General features: G+C 54.3%; 1 protein-coding gene across 7 annotated transcripts in view; it reads right to left on the bottom strand.

The window, feature by feature from the left end:
• Positions 1–4,133: 4,133 nt before the first annotated feature.
• DCTN1 (dynactin subunit 1) overlaps positions 4,134–17,673 on the bottom strand; it is a 29,314-nt gene continuing 15,774 nt past the window's right edge. For 2 of the 7 annotated variants that reach the window (XM_059405785.1, XM_059405782.1), the window contains exons 6-32: positions 16,917–16,934; positions 15,524–15,544; positions 14,085–14,276; positions 13,547–13,744; positions 13,196–13,400; positions 13,041–13,119; positions 12,758–12,917; positions 12,541–12,645; positions 12,173–12,364; positions 11,969–12,085; positions 11,569–11,721; positions 10,808–10,968; positions 10,534–10,702; positions 10,202–10,270; positions 9,908–9,970; positions 9,650–9,799; positions 9,326–9,487; positions 9,112–9,243; positions 8,757–8,882; positions 8,367–8,509; positions 7,921–8,087; positions 6,538–6,552; positions 6,213–6,346; positions 5,906–6,098; positions 5,604–5,683; positions 5,010–5,099; positions 4,134–4,611 (exon numbers count right to left, since the gene is read on the bottom strand). In XM_059405785.1, coding sequence (XP_059261768.1) covers positions 4,474–4,611; positions 5,010–5,099; positions 5,604–5,683; positions 5,906–6,098; positions 6,213–6,346; positions 6,538–6,552; positions 7,921–8,087; positions 8,367–8,509; positions 8,757–8,882; positions 9,112–9,243; positions 9,326–9,487; positions 9,650–9,799; positions 9,908–9,970; positions 10,202–10,270; positions 10,534–10,702; positions 10,808–10,968; positions 11,569–11,721; positions 11,969–12,085; positions 12,173–12,364; positions 12,541–12,645; positions 12,758–12,917; positions 13,041–13,119; positions 13,196–13,400; positions 13,547–13,744; positions 14,085–14,276; positions 15,524–15,544; positions 16,917–16,934 — 3,432 coding nt within the window. In that variant the 3' untranslated portion in view covers positions 4,134–4,473. Of the gene's footprint in view, positions 4,612–5,009; positions 5,100–5,603; positions 5,684–5,905; positions 6,099–6,212; positions 6,347–6,537; positions 6,553–7,920; positions 8,088–8,366; positions 8,510–8,756; positions 8,883–9,111; positions 9,244–9,325; positions 9,488–9,649; positions 9,800–9,907; positions 9,971–10,201; positions 10,271–10,533; positions 10,703–10,807; positions 10,969–11,568; positions 11,722–11,968; positions 12,086–12,172; positions 12,365–12,540; positions 12,646–12,757; positions 12,918–13,040; positions 13,120–13,195; positions 13,401–13,546; positions 13,745–14,084; positions 14,277–15,523; positions 15,545–16,916; positions 17,308–17,673 lie in introns of those variants that run through there. The other 5 variants (XM_059405783.1, XM_059405784.1, XM_059405788.1 and 2 more) reach the window with 5 other exon arrangements.

Raw genomic sequence — 17,673 nt, 5'->3', positions numbered from 1 at the left:
CTGGGTGGCTCAGTGGGTTAAACCTCTGCCTTTGGCTCAGGTCATGATCTCATGGTCCTGGGATCGAGCCCCCGTGTCCAGCTCTCTGTTCAGCGGGGAGCCTGCTTCCCTCCCTCTCTGCCTGCTGCTCTGCCTACTTGTGATCTCTCTGTCAAATAAATAAATAAAATCTTTTATTAAAAAAATGAAGTTTAAGACATACGGATATAAAGCATATGTTGTATTGGTGCAATAGTGGTAACTTAGAAAACGGGACTCAAGAGACAACTATTTGTGGTGTACTGTCTTTCCCTTGAAACTTACCCAAATACACATACTATAAAACAAAACATTTATGAGACAATAAGGGAAATTTGAACACTGGATCTTTGATGGATTAAATTTTTTAGGTGGGATGATGGTATTATAGTTTTCTGTAAGAGCACTATCTTTTAGGGATCCTAAAATACTTTGAAATGAAATGAGAAGACGATGGCTGGGATCTGCTTCAAAATTATCTGGAAGGGAAGGAGAGCAAAGGGGTGTGGGGAAACACGATCAGTCATGAAATGGTAGATTTAGGCAAATGGAGATTCTTTACACCCTACTCTCCTCATTTGAATGTTGAAATTTCCCATGATAAAAAGTAACAGAACGAAACACAGGGTGACAAACATATATTTACTCTGACACCTTATTAGAGCAAGATGAGTCCAGGTCTTACTCCCCAACTCCCCAGATTTCCAGAGAGGAATGGAGGTCAAACATGTCAGGCTGGCCCTTTGCGTACGTCAGCAGTAGCCACCCTGTGTCCCCGGGAGCAGCAGTGCCCGTTCCAGCTGGCATATGTGGTACAGATGAAAGCAGCCTGGATGAGTGACAGGTTTCTCAATATACCTCAAGGAGAGGGCTACATGGAGCGTACACCCACAGGGAGGCAGGAGGGAGAAGCCCTCACCCTCAGAGCCCATGTTCTCTAGGTGCCCCTAGGCCTCCCTGCCAGGGGTCAAGGTATTTCATCCTAGGAAACTTTGTTTGCTTTTAGCCCCAGGGCTGGGTAGGGCACGATGGGCTCTGGGGCCGGCACTGGGGCCTGGCACATTTCCCAGGGTGAGCCAGCAGAGATTCAAGTCTCCATACTGCCTCCACTCCTGTTCCCCACCATCAGGTAGCACAAAAAATGGGAACTAAGCAAGCAAATTCAACTGGGGTGACTGACTCTCCCTCAGTCTTGGCCCACTAAGAAGATAAGGAAATAGTGCCTGGACGGTAGCGAGTAAGATGGTAACTGCCCAAAAAACAAGCCGAAAGCTGGGCACAAAGCTGGGCACCAAGGACTGCCTCTCCTTTGGGACCCAAAATTGATTATTTGCGTCATAAATCTACGTCTTCGGAACATGACTGCTTGTATGTCACTCCATTTGTTCAGTATCAGCCTCTCCCAAGCATCCTTTTTTATTGAGTACCTGGGTGAAGCATGCTATTTCACTTGATCTTGCCCCGAAGATTACCTCCGGAAGAGATACACCTGAGAAATGTGCTATTAGCCCCAGTACAGACACAGAAATTGAGGACAAGATTAGGAACTTGCCCAAATTCCCATAGTTTATTAAGTGGAAGAGCTGGAAATATGAGCCTTATTCTTACTTCACAAAGCTGCCACCATATTGGGGAAAGTGCCACTGACCCTGAGAATCTGCTCAAGAACCCCAAAAAGAGAGGGATTCCTAGTTACCATGATTGAGGCTGCTCATACCCTGCCCCTGCCAATGACCAGCCAGTCTGCTTGGTTCTCATGTCACAGCTGTCAGCCGAGTGGAGGAACCAAAGGAGACCATTCCCATGCTCTCCCCCATCCTTGTACCAAGGATGCCTCACTAGGCCTCTCTCCCCCCATCATCACATCCCAGTTTCCCGAACCCTCGTGGGCCCCATAAGCAGCTCCCATCACTATTCACAGGCAATGATACTTGTGTCAGCGGTCTGCCATCCGCTGGCCAGCTTCCACAATTGAACACTGAGTGAACATTGGGACACAGTACACACATGCTGCTCTCTCCCCACTCTTGCCACCATGACCCAGTTCCTGCTCCCTCTAACCCACTGAGACTGCTCAGCTCACCAGGCATCTGAGAATCAGATGCAACTTTCTAGAACGCAGCCACATTGCCTCTGAGCTATATTAGAGGCTGTTGACTACCTCTCCTGAATCTCTCCTCCTTGGCCCTGACATTTCCTCTGGGGGCCTCTGCTCCAGTGAATGCTGCCCTGGGCTCCACAGCAGGCTCTTCAATACTCAGAACTGCCCAGGGCTCTGCCCTCCCTCTGCCTAGACACTCTCCTCAGGTGACTTGTGGCCTCACCTGATTTCCAAGCCATCAGTCGCTTGCTCTGCAGTGACCAAGTCCTGCAGGCCAGTGGCCTTCTGTTCACCGTACTCCTTCAGGACCTGGGGGGACTACAGGGCATGGGATCTGGCTTTTCCCGTGGCCAAGTCATACAATCCCAGCAAGTGAGGGAGAGCAACACTTCACAGGGCAAACTCGGACCACAGAAGACAGAAGACAGGAGGGAGAACAGGCGAATCTGCTCTCCACCCCTCCATCAACCCCAGTGTAACGTTGCAGCCAGGTACTGTGCTTGTGAACGGTCTCTCCAGAGACAGCCCATGTGGGTAGGTGGCTAGCTGTGCTTTGGCGAAGCAGTGGGCGACTCATTAAAACAAACCTTGTTTCTTTTCCTTCCCTGCCTAGTTTCCAGCCCTCTTCCTCAGTCACAGTGCTTTGGGACTGCAGTTACTATAAAGCACTATACTTTGGCTTTGCCTCTGGTTCAGTTCTCTAAGTGACCTGGACTAAACCTCATCCTCATCCTACCCCTCATCCAAACCAACCACCACTGACACAACTCATCCCTGAAACTGTATCTCCAATCCAGACTTCCCTGCTAAGCTCCAGACCTCAGCTCCAACTACCCAGGGCCATCTGCACTCATACCTTCTTCCAAGCACCTCATATCCATTTCCAAAATGAAATTCACAGCTCTCCTTCCCAAACATGTGCTCTTCTCCCTGTGTTTTGGGAGATGCCGAGATAAAAGACAACCTCTAGGAACTCTCACTCTGTCTACAGTGGGTAACCGAAGTGTTAACTGATGACTACAATGACTAGAGATGCTTCCCAGTATGAAGCAGTCTTGTGGGTGCAGGCACTGGGAAGGGGAGCAGGCCCGCCAGGCACAGGCCACAGTGCTGGAAGCCAGCACGCACTCTTTCTTTTAGCCTTCACAGCAACCCTGGGAGGCATCATTCTTCCCATTCTGCCATTGAGAAAGCAAACCAAAGGTTAGAAACCCTGTCAAAGAACAAAGCCACCAAATCCAAGCACACCTGGAAAAAACGTTCACATTCTCTACTCCCACCAGTACGGAAGCACCCAAGAGGCCACAGAATTGGAGATTTCCTAAGGCGGCAATGCCAGAGCTGTCTTAATAAATGAACAGGATGTCAGCTGAGTAGGGGTGGGGCACACAGGGGGAGCAGAGGGCAGGAGGTGGCTGGCATTCTGGGCAGCGGAAAGGAGCCTGAGAGAGCACAGGGCACCAAAGCAACTGCAGGGATTCACTAAGGGAAGACCACAAGGCACACATGGACAAGTAGCCCCGTGAGAGGCTGGAGAGGTGGGCAAGACCCAGAACACACAGATGGCCTTATGTGCACTTCTAGTGAATTTAAAGTATCTCTAGATACTTAGAGAAAAGACTTCAGGATTTTATTTAAATTAGAAATTTTAGTTGGAAGAACCATTTCAGGATTTAAAGCAGGGAATAACATGGCCCAGGTTGCATTCTGGAAAGGTCCCTCTGCTGTGAGTGGGAACTGGTTGACAGATGCATGGAGTAGGGTGGCTGACCCTAAGTCCTAGCTCCCCTAACTCCATAAAGAACTTGGGTGCCAAGCACCTGGTCTAGCCCTTTTCCCCTTGTTCACAGTAACTCTATGCACGTGAGTGTTAGGGGCGTGACGTCCCACTGGTCTCTACAGAGAGGGACCCTCAAATATGGCACAGCCAAAGCCTCCTCAGCATCCCTTCTCCTCCACTCCTGCTCTGAACCAAAAGGCCCAAGTCCCACTGCCAACACCACACAGAAAGCACTGAAGCAGAAGTTGCTTTAATCAAGGGGTGAAGTCCTCTATCAGGGGGACCTCACTGAACCTTTGGTGGTGGGGTCTCAGCCTACCCCCCACATGCCCTGAGGCCCCTCAGGAAGGAGGGAGCAGCTGAACAGCAAATCCTGGCAGAGGCCAAGGAATGGAAATAGGGGAACCCAAGTCAAGGGGCAGGGGCAGGGCACTGGCAGGTGGAAATAAAGCTGAACAGGGCAGGAACAGCTGTGCACACAGTTCTACAATGGGGACCAGCTGAGGCGGCTGTGCGTCAGGCGGAGTGGCACCAGGAGGGTGGAGGGTAGAAGTGCATGGGGTGGAAGGAGCACTTAGGAGATGAGGCGACCATGAAGCTGGTGCAGCTGCTCCTGGGTCAGCACCAGCCGGTGTCGCTGTCCAAGGCCAGCTGCGCACGAGAAGGTCACTTTGCCCATGTAGACCGTGTCGTCTTGCTGCTCCTCCTTGGCCTGGGAGTTGGCAAGGGGAAGAGGTCCCCAGGTCAGAGGTTCACCTGAGCTGTGTGCCACTGACAGGGACCCTGAGCACTGGGACAAAGGCAGCCCCCATGAGACAGACTTTGGGGTTCCTAGACTATGGTGACCACATATTCCAAATCAGAATTGGGGTACAGAGTCTATCAAGAGAGTTCTGAGCCTCTCCGGGTGTCAAAAGTCATAGATGTTCAACTGCTAAAATACTGGGATTTCTGGAAGCACTGCATGCACATCTGAATTGCTTACGAGTAAGACTTGGCCAGTTAACTCAGGATGTGCTGTTTGACCTGAGCCCCCAAAGGCTGCTTCATATTCTGGAGAAGAGGGAAAGCCCCATCTGAGGCCTCAATTCTCCTCATTCTCCCTCTTACCCTCAGGAAGGCTGATGAAGGGAAGATGGCAAAGTCAGTGGGGACTGTGGCTCCAGGGCGCTGAGATACGGTCTCCTTAAGGACCTCATCCTGGCAAGGAGGAGAACAAGGATTCATTAAAGCAACAACACCCCCTGCCCAGGCTAGCCCAGAATCTCCCTGGTTTCACAGGGACACCAGGATCAGGAGGAGCAGGGACCTGGTCCTGTCACCATACTTTTGCTCTCACCTCCAACCCCACCCCTATCCAACATCCTTACTTTACACTTATCCTTTAAAGCCTGACTCAGACTCTCAGCCTCTGGGAAGGCACCCCCAACCATTCTACCCCCCAGTGATCTCAGCACTAAAGAATCTGCACCCGAACCCCACGCCCTAAAGATGATCCAATTTGTTGATGAGAATCTGTCTTCTATTTGCACCAAGACAGTGAGCTTCTAAGACAGGAACCCTGCCTTGCCCTCCACCTCCTCCCCAGTGTGCTGTCCAGCACAGGGCTGGGCCCAGAGGAACTCTGAGAGTGCCCAAGGGCTCCAGCAGGGAATGTTATGAAGCAAACTCTGCAGACCAAGGAAGAGTAGGGTCTGAGCTAACCTTGAGTTTCTCGATGGTGTCACTTAAGGACTTGAGCTGAGCCACCTGCTCCAGGAGCTGGGCCGACGGGCTCTTGGCAGCTGTGGGAAAGGCAGGCTAGTGAGGCCCATCAAGGCCCAGTAGACCCTCTCATGGAGCAGGTCCGTAAGAGAATGGCTGAAATCAAGCAAACCAAGCACCAAAGCCAGAATGCAATGCTAGGAAGAGGCTCTACCATATGGCACATGCCTGGGTAGGGGTTACAGCCCTGGGGCAAAGGGAGGGGGGTATGTTACTCATTTCATGGGTTGATGGGTTCATACCAGGGCTGGAACGAGTGATATCTACTACGTGGGTGTGTGTGCTCAGTTGATTCAACGTCTCCAACAGCTGGCTGGTCTTACGATACAGCACACCAGCTGCTAGTTCACTGTCAGGGCCCTCGTGAGGTGAGGGGGAGAGCTTTGCCACATGCAGAGGGGGCAGGGCTGCTAAAGATGCCTTCATCTGGGCTCCCTGTGGGGGGAAGAAGAGGAATGGTGGTAAGAAGCAACAGAAGGCCCTGCCATCTATCATCAATGGGGCAGGTGGACTCCGTCTGCACCCTAGTCATTCCTGTGACCCCCTCACCTTCAGGATGCTGTTCTCATGCTGGAGCTGGGAGATGTGCAGCCTCATGGCAGAGATCTGCTGAAGCAGCAGTGGTGAGTCCTTCACCAGCCCAGGGCCTGGCACAGATCCTGGAGCCTGCCCAGGGGCACCTCCTGTGTGTACCAAGACCAATGTCATCAGCCCCAAGCAGAGAGGGTGGAAGATGGGCCCCATCCTTGCTCATCCCCTTTCATTATCCACTCCCACCTCCAGTCCTGGTTGCTCCCAAGGGGGGAGTCTTACCCTGCTCCCCCACACCCACTTCCCACAGCCCTGGCAAACCCCCACCAGGGAGGCTCTCTACCTCGCTGCTGTTCTTCTGTGCTCAGGATAGCCCATGGGGGAGCAGGAAGAGAGGAGAGATGAGTTAGGACTTGGAATTAAGGGGCCGCACCAGAGGAATCCTGGACACAATCTACAGCAACACCTGTTCCTAACCCTCACTCCCCCTCCGACAAGAATCTGCCCCTGCTCTCTGCACTTTTAGGAAGAGCAAGTACGTGTGAAAGAGGAGCGAAGCATGAGGAAGAGCAGCAGTGGGGGTGCGCACTGGAGGGAGCACTTGGGGCAGGAGGCGTTCCTGCTCCCTGCCTCACATTCCATCTCTAAGAAGGGCAGAGGGATTGCTCCCGAGACCCCAAGATGTCTGCACCCGTACTGTTCCACAGTAGCAAAGCTGAAGTTGAAGGTGCAGCTGCATTCCCTGCTCCTTGGGTTCCCCATTATTCTGGGGCAAAAGACGCTCTTTTTTTAGTGGGAAATTTTGTGAATCAGAACCAGTATTGGTTTAGAGAGCCTGTGCTACAACACAATGTGGTAACTCTGGAGACCCCTTGCCCAAGGAACAGGAGCCAACTATAACACACAAGTCCAAGGCCAACAAGTCCTCGGTCACCTCCCAAGAACAAGAGGCACCCGTGAGGGGGGCTTTAATGAGAACAAGAACCTAGGGAAGGCCCACTGACAAGACAGGCATCGCAGGGGAGCTGCAGGGGAGCTCTAGAGATCCTGAGGGCTTCAGGTCAAGGAGCCTGTCTTTTGGAAGTAAGAAAGAAACTGAAAAACTACAGGGCAGATGAGAACCAGCACAGCAGTAGACACTCCCTTGGTCCTGGAAAACTAGGAAGACTGGGCTTCAGAACCAAAAAAACTCCAGGTAAAGGGCCCTGACCATACTAGAGACCCAAGAGAGGTCAGAACACAAGTCCTAAGTGGAACTGGGAGAAATCAGCAATGGAAAAGACAGCCATTCCACAGGATAAAGGCACGTGAACTCAGTAGAGAGAAATACAAAGTGCAAGCAGAAGAGCAATCAAGATCAGGCATCAGGCATGGCTGGATACAGCAGCAAAGTTAGCCTAATCTGCTGCAGGCTGATGCCTGTCTGGGATTTTGGGCTGGCACAGAAAGGCCAGACCCAAAGGGACATCTGTTAGAGTCTAATTGTCATCGCCATTCGGGCTCCGCTGACAAACTGGTAATGCCCCACCTTGTTCAGGGGGATTCTGCACAATATCTTTAGGAGAAGTAAAAACTTGGTAAAAAGCTTTCACAGAACAAAACCGGGCAAACACATTCCTGGCTGAACATCCAGGAAGAGGGGGTGAGAAATCAAACTGAGGCCAAGGACAGGAGGGAAGCCATTCAATCTCCTCTGGGCTAACACTGCCTCTCCCACTGCACTCACCACCAGCAATGCCAGAGACCAGGGTAGCAATACCCGAGGGAGGGGGCCCCCGGAGCCCCTCGATCGTGCGCTTCGACTGGTTGTTCAGCCGCTGCTTTAGTTCTGCCTTCTCTGCCTCTAGCTGGTCAATGTCAGCCTGGAGTGCATCCATCGTTTCCTCAAACTCCCTGTGGAAGACAATCTGGGCTTGGGCAGGGTCCCTTCCCCAGAGCGCCAGCCCGACTTCTCAGTCCTGACAGGGCCTCAGAGTAGCCCTGCTGGTGAGGAGCCAGGAGCAGCACATGCTCCAACTGGAATGACACAATGGGCTTGGCAGTGGGGAAGGAAAATGGAATCTCCCCTGAGGAGAGTCTCACTGGGAGAGGGCCTGGGGAATGGGGGGGTTAGGAGGGAGAGCGGCTGGCAGGAAGGAGTGGAACAAGCAGGGACGCAGGAAAGTGCCTGACTTCTCCTTCTTCCGCAGCAGTGCCTGCGTCTCCTCCAGCCGAGTCTGGACTTTCTCGATGCGCTCGTCTGCATCCTTGGCAGCACTGTCCAGCTTCTTCTCCAGGAGACTTAGCCGCACATTGGCCTCACTCAGCTCCTCCCCCTGGACAAGGACAGAGAGTGTCTAGTTCCCTTACATCCTCTCATGGGCCCCAGGGACCTGGGACAGACCACGAACCAGAAAGCTCCAAAGGGCCCCCAGGGTGCTCTCCCCACTGATCACAGGGGCCACTTCTCCCCTCAACCCCCAACCAGTTTCAGTCCCAGGAGATCCCTAACACTCGAAGCTGTCCTGTACCTCAGCAGTATTTCCCAGCCCCGCAGATCCTGAGCCTACCCTCCACCCTCACCTTGATTTTCAATGACTTCTTCAACTCCTTGATAACTGTCTCTCGATCTTCAAGCTTCAAGCCCAGGCCTTCAGCATCGGTGATTTCTGCACGAAGGGCTGCAGCCCTCAGCTCAACTGGGGGAGGCTAGGGGTCAGGTGGGAGCAGAAGGCAGAAATGGGGAGAGGAGGTCACCAATGTGCTCCTCCCAGAGAGAGCTGGGCATAGGGAAAGCCTTGCCTTCCAAGCAGGGTGGTGCTCTCCAGATTCCCTTCTCCCACCTTCTCCCTTCTCCCAGCCCTCCCCCACCAGCAGCAACTCTGTAAGTCTGGCTCCTCTGGGGTCCTCGAGCACCTCCAAAGAGCTCCCTACCCACCTTGCTGGGGGGCCGCTCTGCATCATACTCGCCCTCCTGCATGGCTGTGGCCAGTTTGTTCATGGTACTGATGAGGATGTTGCTCGACTGCCGCAAACACTCATAGGGGCTGCTAGAAGGGGTCCCGTAGATCTGCAGGAGCAAGGGCAGCCGTGAAAATCCCATACTGGCCCCAGGACTTTGCCACCACCTCTGTCCAGCTACCCCGGCCCACCTGCTCGCTTGCTTTGAAAGCCAGCTCCTCCAGCGCAGCCACTGGCAGTCCCTCATTCTCTGCGAGTGGGGCAATGAGCTGGGCGGCAGCAGCTGCCACCTCCTGCAGCACAGCCACCACCCACGTCAAGTGTTTCCTGCAGTCTAGGAGCGTGTCCGACACCTGTGCGAGAGTTCAGAGTCAGGAGCCCACCCCAGGTCCCGCGCCAGAGCTCCCAGCTACCTCTAGACCATTCTTTTTCCCTGACCAGATGCAGACCTCAACTCTCTAGGCCCCTCCTGCTTCTACTCAGCTTCCTTTCCTTCCCCCTTCGCTGCCCTAAACCTGTGCTCCAAAGGCCAGTGCAGCTGGAATCCCAGGAGCATCTGTCCCTGGCATTCGCCTTCGGATCTTCTTGCAGAACTGGCGGATGTCACTGCACGATGTCTCCAGGTCCCGGAGCAGAAGGGCAATATCTGAAGCCTCCTGGCCACCCTACTCAGGGAACAGGAAATAGGGAACCAAGACAGCATTAGGGCTGGAGGTGAGCAGGTGGGAACTAATGAAGAAAAGGAAGTGAAAAAGACCTGGCTGTGCTCTCACCTGCAAGAAGGCACGCAGCCGTCCCACCTCCACACTCATGCAGTCCAGGGCACTCTGGGTGAACTGTAAGGACAGACGAGTGTGGTTGTCAGCCCCCAACAGGAGCCCTTCTGCTCCATCGCTATTTCTAACAAGTCCCTCCTCTCCACCAACAAAGGTGTCGGTTCTCTGGCTTCCCTCATATGACTGGTCCAGTCTTATGGGACACCTGACACCTAAGGGCCAGGTCTCTTGAACTGATGTCCCCCACTGCTGACCTCTACAGGGGCTCAAGCACTGGCCCAGACACCTCACCTTAATGTGGTCAGCCAGCTGCATGGTACTGTCCTCGGGCTGTTCAGCAAGATGGATACTATACAGATGCTGAGGAGAAATGACAAGCAGACCGCTTTCAGACCTTGGAAGGATGGAGAATTCTCCCCAAACTGCCCCGGTCACCACAGGACTCCAGAGGTATAAGAGAATCTGAGACCCCAAGGAGCTGCATCCTCGGGCAAGTCTGTTTAGGAGCAAGCCAAACCTTAAGGAACCAGCCTAGGAAATACAGCCTTGGCCACACTGGCAACAGCCTCAGCAGAAGAAACCTTCCCTCCCTGCTGTGCCAAGCCTGAATTCTCGCCCCAGACCTGATAGTACTTGATGGCCTTGGTGAGAGGCTCTACGTTGACAGTCTCGTCCAGTTGATCCTTGTGTAATAGCTCAATGAGGAAATCCAAGGAGCGCTCATGGGCACTCATCTCAGGGTAGAGGCTGCCAACCTTCTTATACACGTCCACGCTGCACTGAGAGAGGGCGCTGGAGACCAGAAAAGGGTCCTCTGAGGCCAAGACCTGCCAGGAACTCTCAGTGCCATCCAATCTTGGCCGTGTGGTCCCAGGGCAGGGGCCGGGGGTCACTTACTGCTCATAGCGGTGGAGTGTGGCCTGCAACAGACTCAGCGAGTACACCAGCCCAGCAGCAAAGCTCAGCTGCTCCCCTGCAGCTCCTCGGAGCCCGGGCCGCTCTGAACAGTTTTCGCTTAGTTCAAACTTCTCCTGGGCCTGCTTCCGGATAAGCTCTGCCTGTGGGAAGAAGCACCAGGGACCTGGGGCTCAGAGCAGAGGATGGAGAACAGACTCAGGAACACAGGACACAAAACTGAGCAACTAGGCGGGAGGGTGGGTGGGGGGATAACGCATGGGCACATGGGGGGAGGAAAGCAGAAACAGCTCTTAGGTGGGCAAGGGAGTCTCACCGAGGGAAAGGATAATGATGTGATTACCGGAGGTTGTGAGGATTTGGGATGTGGAGATGAAAGGGTAGTGAACCAGTGGGGCTAAGCTCTTTCCTGCCTTAAAGCTACTGCGCCCACTACCCTTTCACCTGAATCCTATCCTGACGGTCGTCCCCCACACTAGCTCCTAGTCACCTTCTGGGTCTCAGTTCCAATGTTCTTCCTTTGGTGCCACCCTTCCACCTGAATCAGAGCCCCAGCAGCGCTGTCTCAGAGAAGCCGCCTGCCCTTCACAGCCCAGCGTCTGTAATGTGCTTGCATCTGCGACTTGGCCCACTGCATTCCTCCACCACAAGATAAACTCTGTGAGCAAGGACACTGACTGCTATCTTCACTCAGCATCCTCTGGGCCTGCTACACAGCAAGTGATTAGACGGACCAGCCATACCTTGCAAATGAGACGAGGCATGAGCAGCAGCACCAGGACGCAGTCATGGTCCCCACCCGGCCGAAGAAAGCTGTCAGGCATGAAGGCCGTCAGCAGGGACATGTGCCGGTTGGCCTGGGCCACCTCCATCTGCCTCAATTCCATCTCAATTGCCTGTGAGGTGGACAGGAAGGTGGGCTCTCAGCCAGGCTGGAGAGAGCCTCAGAACTATCATGCCTCATTCCACCAGGCCCCCTGCTTCTGGGACAAGCCCTAGCGAGGAGTCTTCCAGACCACCATGCAAAGCATCCCCCCCCTCCAGCCACGTAAAGTCCAGAACCCCACGCCAGATCAGCCTATAGCCACAGCCAGTCTGGATGCCCCAACACTTCCCACTCTCTGGCCTATCCACTCCCCTGACCTTGGCATGAGCCTTAGTCTCAGCAAACTTGATTTTGAAGTCAAAAGTCTCTGGGGGTGGCTGCTGCTGCCTCTCCACAGATGCTTCTTGCTGGTTTGTCAGTTCCCGATTCACATCCTAGGAGAGAGAGAGACAATGAGGCACAGCTGGGTCACAAGGGAGCCCGAGGTGATTGTGGGTGAACAACAGGGGGTACACAGGCACCTGAAGATGGGCGGTCAGCTGGCGGTACTTCTTTATGGTTTGCTGGTAGTCTGCGACTGTCTCCTGGGCTGCCTCCACACGCTTCTGGGCCTCCCGGACCCGCGCGCCCGCCATGTCCAACTGCTCTCGCAGCTCCAGCTCCGTCTCGCGTGCATTCTCCTGCAGCTCATCGTTCATCTCATTCATCGCTTCCTGGGAGGCCACAAGGCAGTAGGCGCAAAGGAAAGGCAGGGTAAGGGTAGCAGGTCAGGGTGGGCCACTCACCACACAGCCTGCTCAAAGGTCAGAGGTCATATCAGTCCCTCTTTCAGCGAGTGCCTTCCAAATACCCTTTACCAGGGCGGGAAGTCAGGGGTCTATTCTCTTACCAAGTCTCCCACGGTCTCTCTCAACTCTCGTACTTTCTCTTCTAGATTCAGGTTCCGGTCTGTTAGCATCTCTACCATCTCCTCGGCACCCAGAGCAGCATCCACCTGTGTTACAAGGAGGGAACGGGGGGAAGAACTGCTGAAAGACACCAAGAAAGAGGAGGCACTGGCCTTTGAAGAGAGGGGTCCCCTGGGTGAGGGCCTGGGCTCCCCAGACCTGCTCCTTGAGCTCATCGATGGTGCTCTCTGCCTGGCTCAGCTCCTCCTGCAGACGCTCCCGCTGTTGCCTCACAATTTCCAGCTCTTGGTTCTTCTTCTCCATGAGCTTCTGGAGTTTCACATGCTCTTGCTTCTCAGAGGAAGAAAGATCCCGCATCCTGTGGAGAAGCAGGGAGGGAGAAGGGAGGAAGTGCTGTGTCCGAGGCACTGGCCATGGGCACTCTCTCGTGCATCTAGAGAAAGGAGAGTGAGCCTGGAGCCAAGCAGGGCGGGGACCCTACCTCACCAGGGCGTCCTTCAGGCGGGCGTTCTGCTCCTCGAGCTGCTTTAGCTGATAACTGGACGCTGCCCCATCTGAGCCTGGGGAAGACCATTAACACTCTCAGACATGGTTCCAACCCCACCATCTGGCCCCCATCAGCTCCTGGCCCCTTACCCTTCTCTTCTATCTCAGCTTTGAGGATCTCTAAGTCAGTGGTAAGCTCATCCACACGTTCCTTCAATGCCTCCACCTCCTGCTGCAGGGACTCGGCCCGCTCTTCGGCCATCTCCTTGTCCAGAGTGGCCATTTCAATGGCATCGGCAGTATCAGCCATCTCCTCCATGTAGCGTTCCTTTGCCTCCAGGGCCTCCTTGGCTTCCTGAGGAGGGGTGGAGTTTGGAGGGAGTACCAGCGAGGGACACTTCATGTACCCTTTCTCACAGGATATTCCAGGCTCCAGCCTACTGTCCGGTGCACCAGCTTGGGTCCCAAGCTCCCCAGCCACCTCTTCCCACGAAGTCCCACCTTCCGCGCCTCCTTGAGGCGTCGCTGCAGGTCTGCCTGCTGCTCCTGCATCTTGCTCTTCCATTCTTGCACCTGCTCCAGCTGGATCTTGTGTTTCTCCAGCTCTTTTAGTTTCGCCTTGTCTTCCGCCCGTTTCAACCGCAGGGTCTCCAGTTTCTCCTCCAGGTCCCGCACCTGGGCTCTCAGCCCCTCTTCCTCCTGCAAAGGAGAGACCCCTCAGTAGGTACACAGCTTCCCCCTTCTCCCCACTAAGGCTGAGCTGGAGCAAAACCACAGGAATGTACTCAAACATCTTTCCAGCCCCAGGTCAAAAGCAAAAGTGGCCTACAAACATCTGAGAAAGGAGGCTCCAGAAGGGAAAAGTGTGGAAAAGGGCAGAAAAGAAAAGGTAGCTGAGTCAATGGCAGAACCATATGCTGTGTCCCCACCCTTCAGACCCAAATTCTAAGTCTCCCCCAACCTCTGGAAACTTCTAAGATCCTACCTGGGGTCAAAGGCCCTCCATGTCTTAGTTCTTCATTCCAACCCCAGTCCTTACCTTGGAGGGGGAAGGTAGCGGAGGTGCTGCTCCAGGAGAGGTGAGAGCCGGCGTGGGGATGATGGGTGCCGCCAGCGGCGTCTGAGCCGGGGTGCTGGGCTCACTGCTGCTCAGCTCACCTGCTGATGCTGAGCCAGAGGGGCCCAGGGAGCTACTGGCCCCAGCCACCCCAGTACTGGCCGGGCGGGTGGGCTATTCAGAAAGGGCAGGGGCAAGCCAGGAAAAGAACAGGGGTGGGGGGGGGGGGGGAGAAGATATGAGAATCCGCCAAGGGAAGGAGACAAAGAAGGAAAGAGGCAGTGAGAGAGTATCAAAGCACAGTGAGAACAGAGAAGCAGAGTGAAGGGGAAAGGAAAAATGACACAGAGTCAGAGATAGTGACAAAGGACGGGGGAGGCAGGAGGCGGGCAGAGGAGAGAGGGAGGAAGTGATAGAAGACATAAGATTATAATGCTTCTCCCTTGGCACTGACCCCACATTCCTCCCAGTTCTGGCACTACCCCCTTAGAGCAGAATCCCTTACTCCCCAGTCCTCCCCTCTGTGACCCAGTTGGGATCATTATAGCAATTTCTTAATACTCCCAGTTCTACTGTTGTTCTGGGCCTGTACCCTCCTCCCCCAGGAAGAAAAAGTGCCTCAATGTCATCCCCAGAGCAAAAGAACAAATTGCAGTTTGTTCTCTAACTTTCATATTCCCAGAGAAGGCTGGGCTAGAAGTGGGGGTACCAAGTTCTATATGCCACTCTTTGGGAGTTGAGGTGATTCTCCCTCCCTTGATCTACTTTAGGGGACCCTTCAGGTAAAAGGGCCAGAGTGAAAGTTGTACTCCTAGGATCCCCTCTGAAACATGGTCAGTAGTGCCAACCTTCTGTCATCTCCCTCCCACAAGACAAAGGGGCTCTAACCAGGCAACATTTACCCAGGGCCCCGTGGGGCTGGGGCAGAGCTCGCTGGAGCCCCAGGCCCAGTAGCAGACAGGCCTGCCCAGTGCTCTCTCTTGCAGTACTGAGCCCTGAAGTTCTCCTGATGGGCTGACACTCAGAATTCATATGCTACCCACAGATAACCCCAGGTCCTTATCCCCTGACACTGACAAGTTCTTCTTCACCTTTCTTCTAACTTCTACCCCTACTCACGCACCAAAAAACTAATCAAAATGCCCTTCTTCAAGAAAGCCGGCCCTGACTGACCACAACCACTCTCATTTCCTGTCTGCACTCAGGCTACTGGCTCAAATAACCTCCTAAGAGTCAGAAGTCATTTTCCCAGGAGAGGCCTGTCACCACCCGAAGTCTCCTTACTCCCCCGAAAAAGAGAACCCAGGATGCACTGCGACCACCTTTAACTTGTTCACACACATGCCCACACACAAGCACATGCCTGAAATGTGAGTCTACACTCAGCAGTGGCATGTACAGAGGCCTTTTTTTTTTCTCACCTTGGGCCGCCGAGTTGTGGTCTGGACAGGCAACAGGAGCCAGAGGAGGAGGAGGAATCAGGAAAGAAAGGATAATGGCAGAAAGACAGACAGCAGAAAGGACAGCAATGAGAGCAGAAGAAGTACCAGGAATGGGAATACAGTTAGCTGCCTCCCCACTCCCATCCCCACCCCATCCCCTTTTCCCTCCAGTGAATCACCTTCGTTCTACTCCAGGACCTCAGAATCCTATTCTCCATTGGCTCCTTGCCCCATTTATGCCCAACCCCTGCAGACCTCACCCCTTCAAGTACCCTGAAAATCCCAGAAATCCCCATCTCCTAGGCTGAGCCACAAGAGACCAAAGGCAGCAGCTGGTGGAGGTCCCCAGAGACTGTCCTTCTCGCACTCCAGCCCAGAGCCAGAGGCCCCGCCCACCCACCACTCCCAAGGACTTTCCCAGGTCAGCCCCTTCCTTCAACTGCCAGACTGCACAGAAGACCCCCTACTAATACCATGTGACCAGAATGATGCTAGAAGCCCAGAAGTGAGTGATATGACCCCAGCAGGGGGGTGCTCAGGACCCTTAGGCAAAACAGCGCTGCTGTCTTCCCCTCCCCCAGGACCAAATCCTGCAGCAGTCCCCATCCCTAGGGCGAAGGGCTCAGGTGTCAGGACCATGAATACTGCATTAACCAGAACCCAGAGCTCAGCAAAGTAACCCCACCCAGCTGCAAGAAAGGACGTGGGGGTAGGGAGCAGCACAGAGAAACTAGTGCCCTAAACAAAAATAGATGATTAATCCCAAATTCCAAATTGTATTCCTGCTACCCAGTATCTTACAACAAAACAGCAAAAACAGATTTGGATTAGACCCTACCTCTAGAAGACACTGAGTCTAAGGAGACCAAACCCCACCCCTCCTACCCTGAGCTGAGCCTCCACAGTTGTGGGTCAAAAACTACTCTAGGGTCCCCATCCCACCCTGGAAAAGCCCTTTAATACAAACCCTGGTGGAGAAGGGATGCCGAGAGTACAACCAAGAGGCATCCTAGCAAAGGATAAGGGTGAGGTAGGCCTGCTAGAGGCATGGAGACACGGGGACCTGCTTCCCCATATCCTCTCACAGGAAACTCCCAAAGCCAGTTTGCAGCAAAACCTGCCTGAAGCCCAAGGCTGTGAGGCCACTGGGTACAAGGCCCAGAACACACAGTCAGAGCCCAAGTAAGAGAACAAATGCCCAGGATGTGGGCCATGGCAGTGACACACACCTCTCCCTCCCCCTCCACATCCCTCCCCTCCTCCCCCAACCAGGTAGACAGATGAAGTCAATCAGCCCCCACCCCCACCCCAGCAGCCTGCTGCCACCATCGCCCTAGCAACCCGGCAGCAGGACCAGAGCAAGCAAGAGTACCTTTCGGGCTGTCGGTGCCTGTCTCATCATTGCAGAAAACCAAAGAAAGCCAGGAGAGGAAAGAGAAGGAGGGACAGAGGAGGATGGACAAACACACAGAGGAAGGACAGACGAAGGGAGGGAGGGAAAGAGACCGAACAGAGGGAAAGGCGGCGGAGACAGGAGATTAGTGCATCAAATCCCAACAATGCAGCCTCAGCTTCCCGGCAGGCCGGCTTCCCGGCCCGCAAAATGGCTGTGGCTCAGTCGCAGAAGCCCCCGCAGGTGCGCAGTGGGACAGTCAGGCTCCGGCAGGCGGCAGGCACCGGAGAGGAGCCCGGCCCAGTTCACCAGCTAAGGCTGATGGCAGCCTCAGTGGCCGCAGCACCAGCTCCACCTGACGTCATGCACCCACCCTCCTCTGATCTGTGGGGGTGGAGCCACTGCTCCTTGGTCTCCTAGCAACTGCCGGGCTCTGCTGGCTCCTCCTCCTCCACATGACTGGACAAAGTCCGGCGCAGAACCCGCCCTGCTTCTGCCTCCGTGGAACAGGTTCTGACTCCTCCCTCCCCTTCCCTCCTCCCACCCCCATCCCCAAGAGTCTGTTCCAAAAAACTGGGCTAGGGACCATCGCAGAAATGGTACTCTCTGGGGCTGAGGCATGACGGCAGGGGCACAGAGCCTCACTGCTCCACCAGCCCCTCTCAGACACTCCTCTCTGTCCACAGCCCCATTAACTCCACTTGTCTCTTATACACAAGGACAACGCCCTTAGGGT

Source organism: Mustela nigripes, chromosome 7 (assembly GCF_022355385.1).
Source record: "Mustela nigripes isolate SB6536 chromosome 7, MUSNIG.SB6536, whole genome shotgun sequence".
Classification (NCBI taxonomy): domain Eukaryota; kingdom Metazoa; phylum Chordata; class Mammalia; order Carnivora; family Mustelidae; genus Mustela; species Mustela nigripes.
Note: the sequence above shows the minus strand (reverse complement) of the source record. Positions and strands in the feature narration are given on the sequence as shown.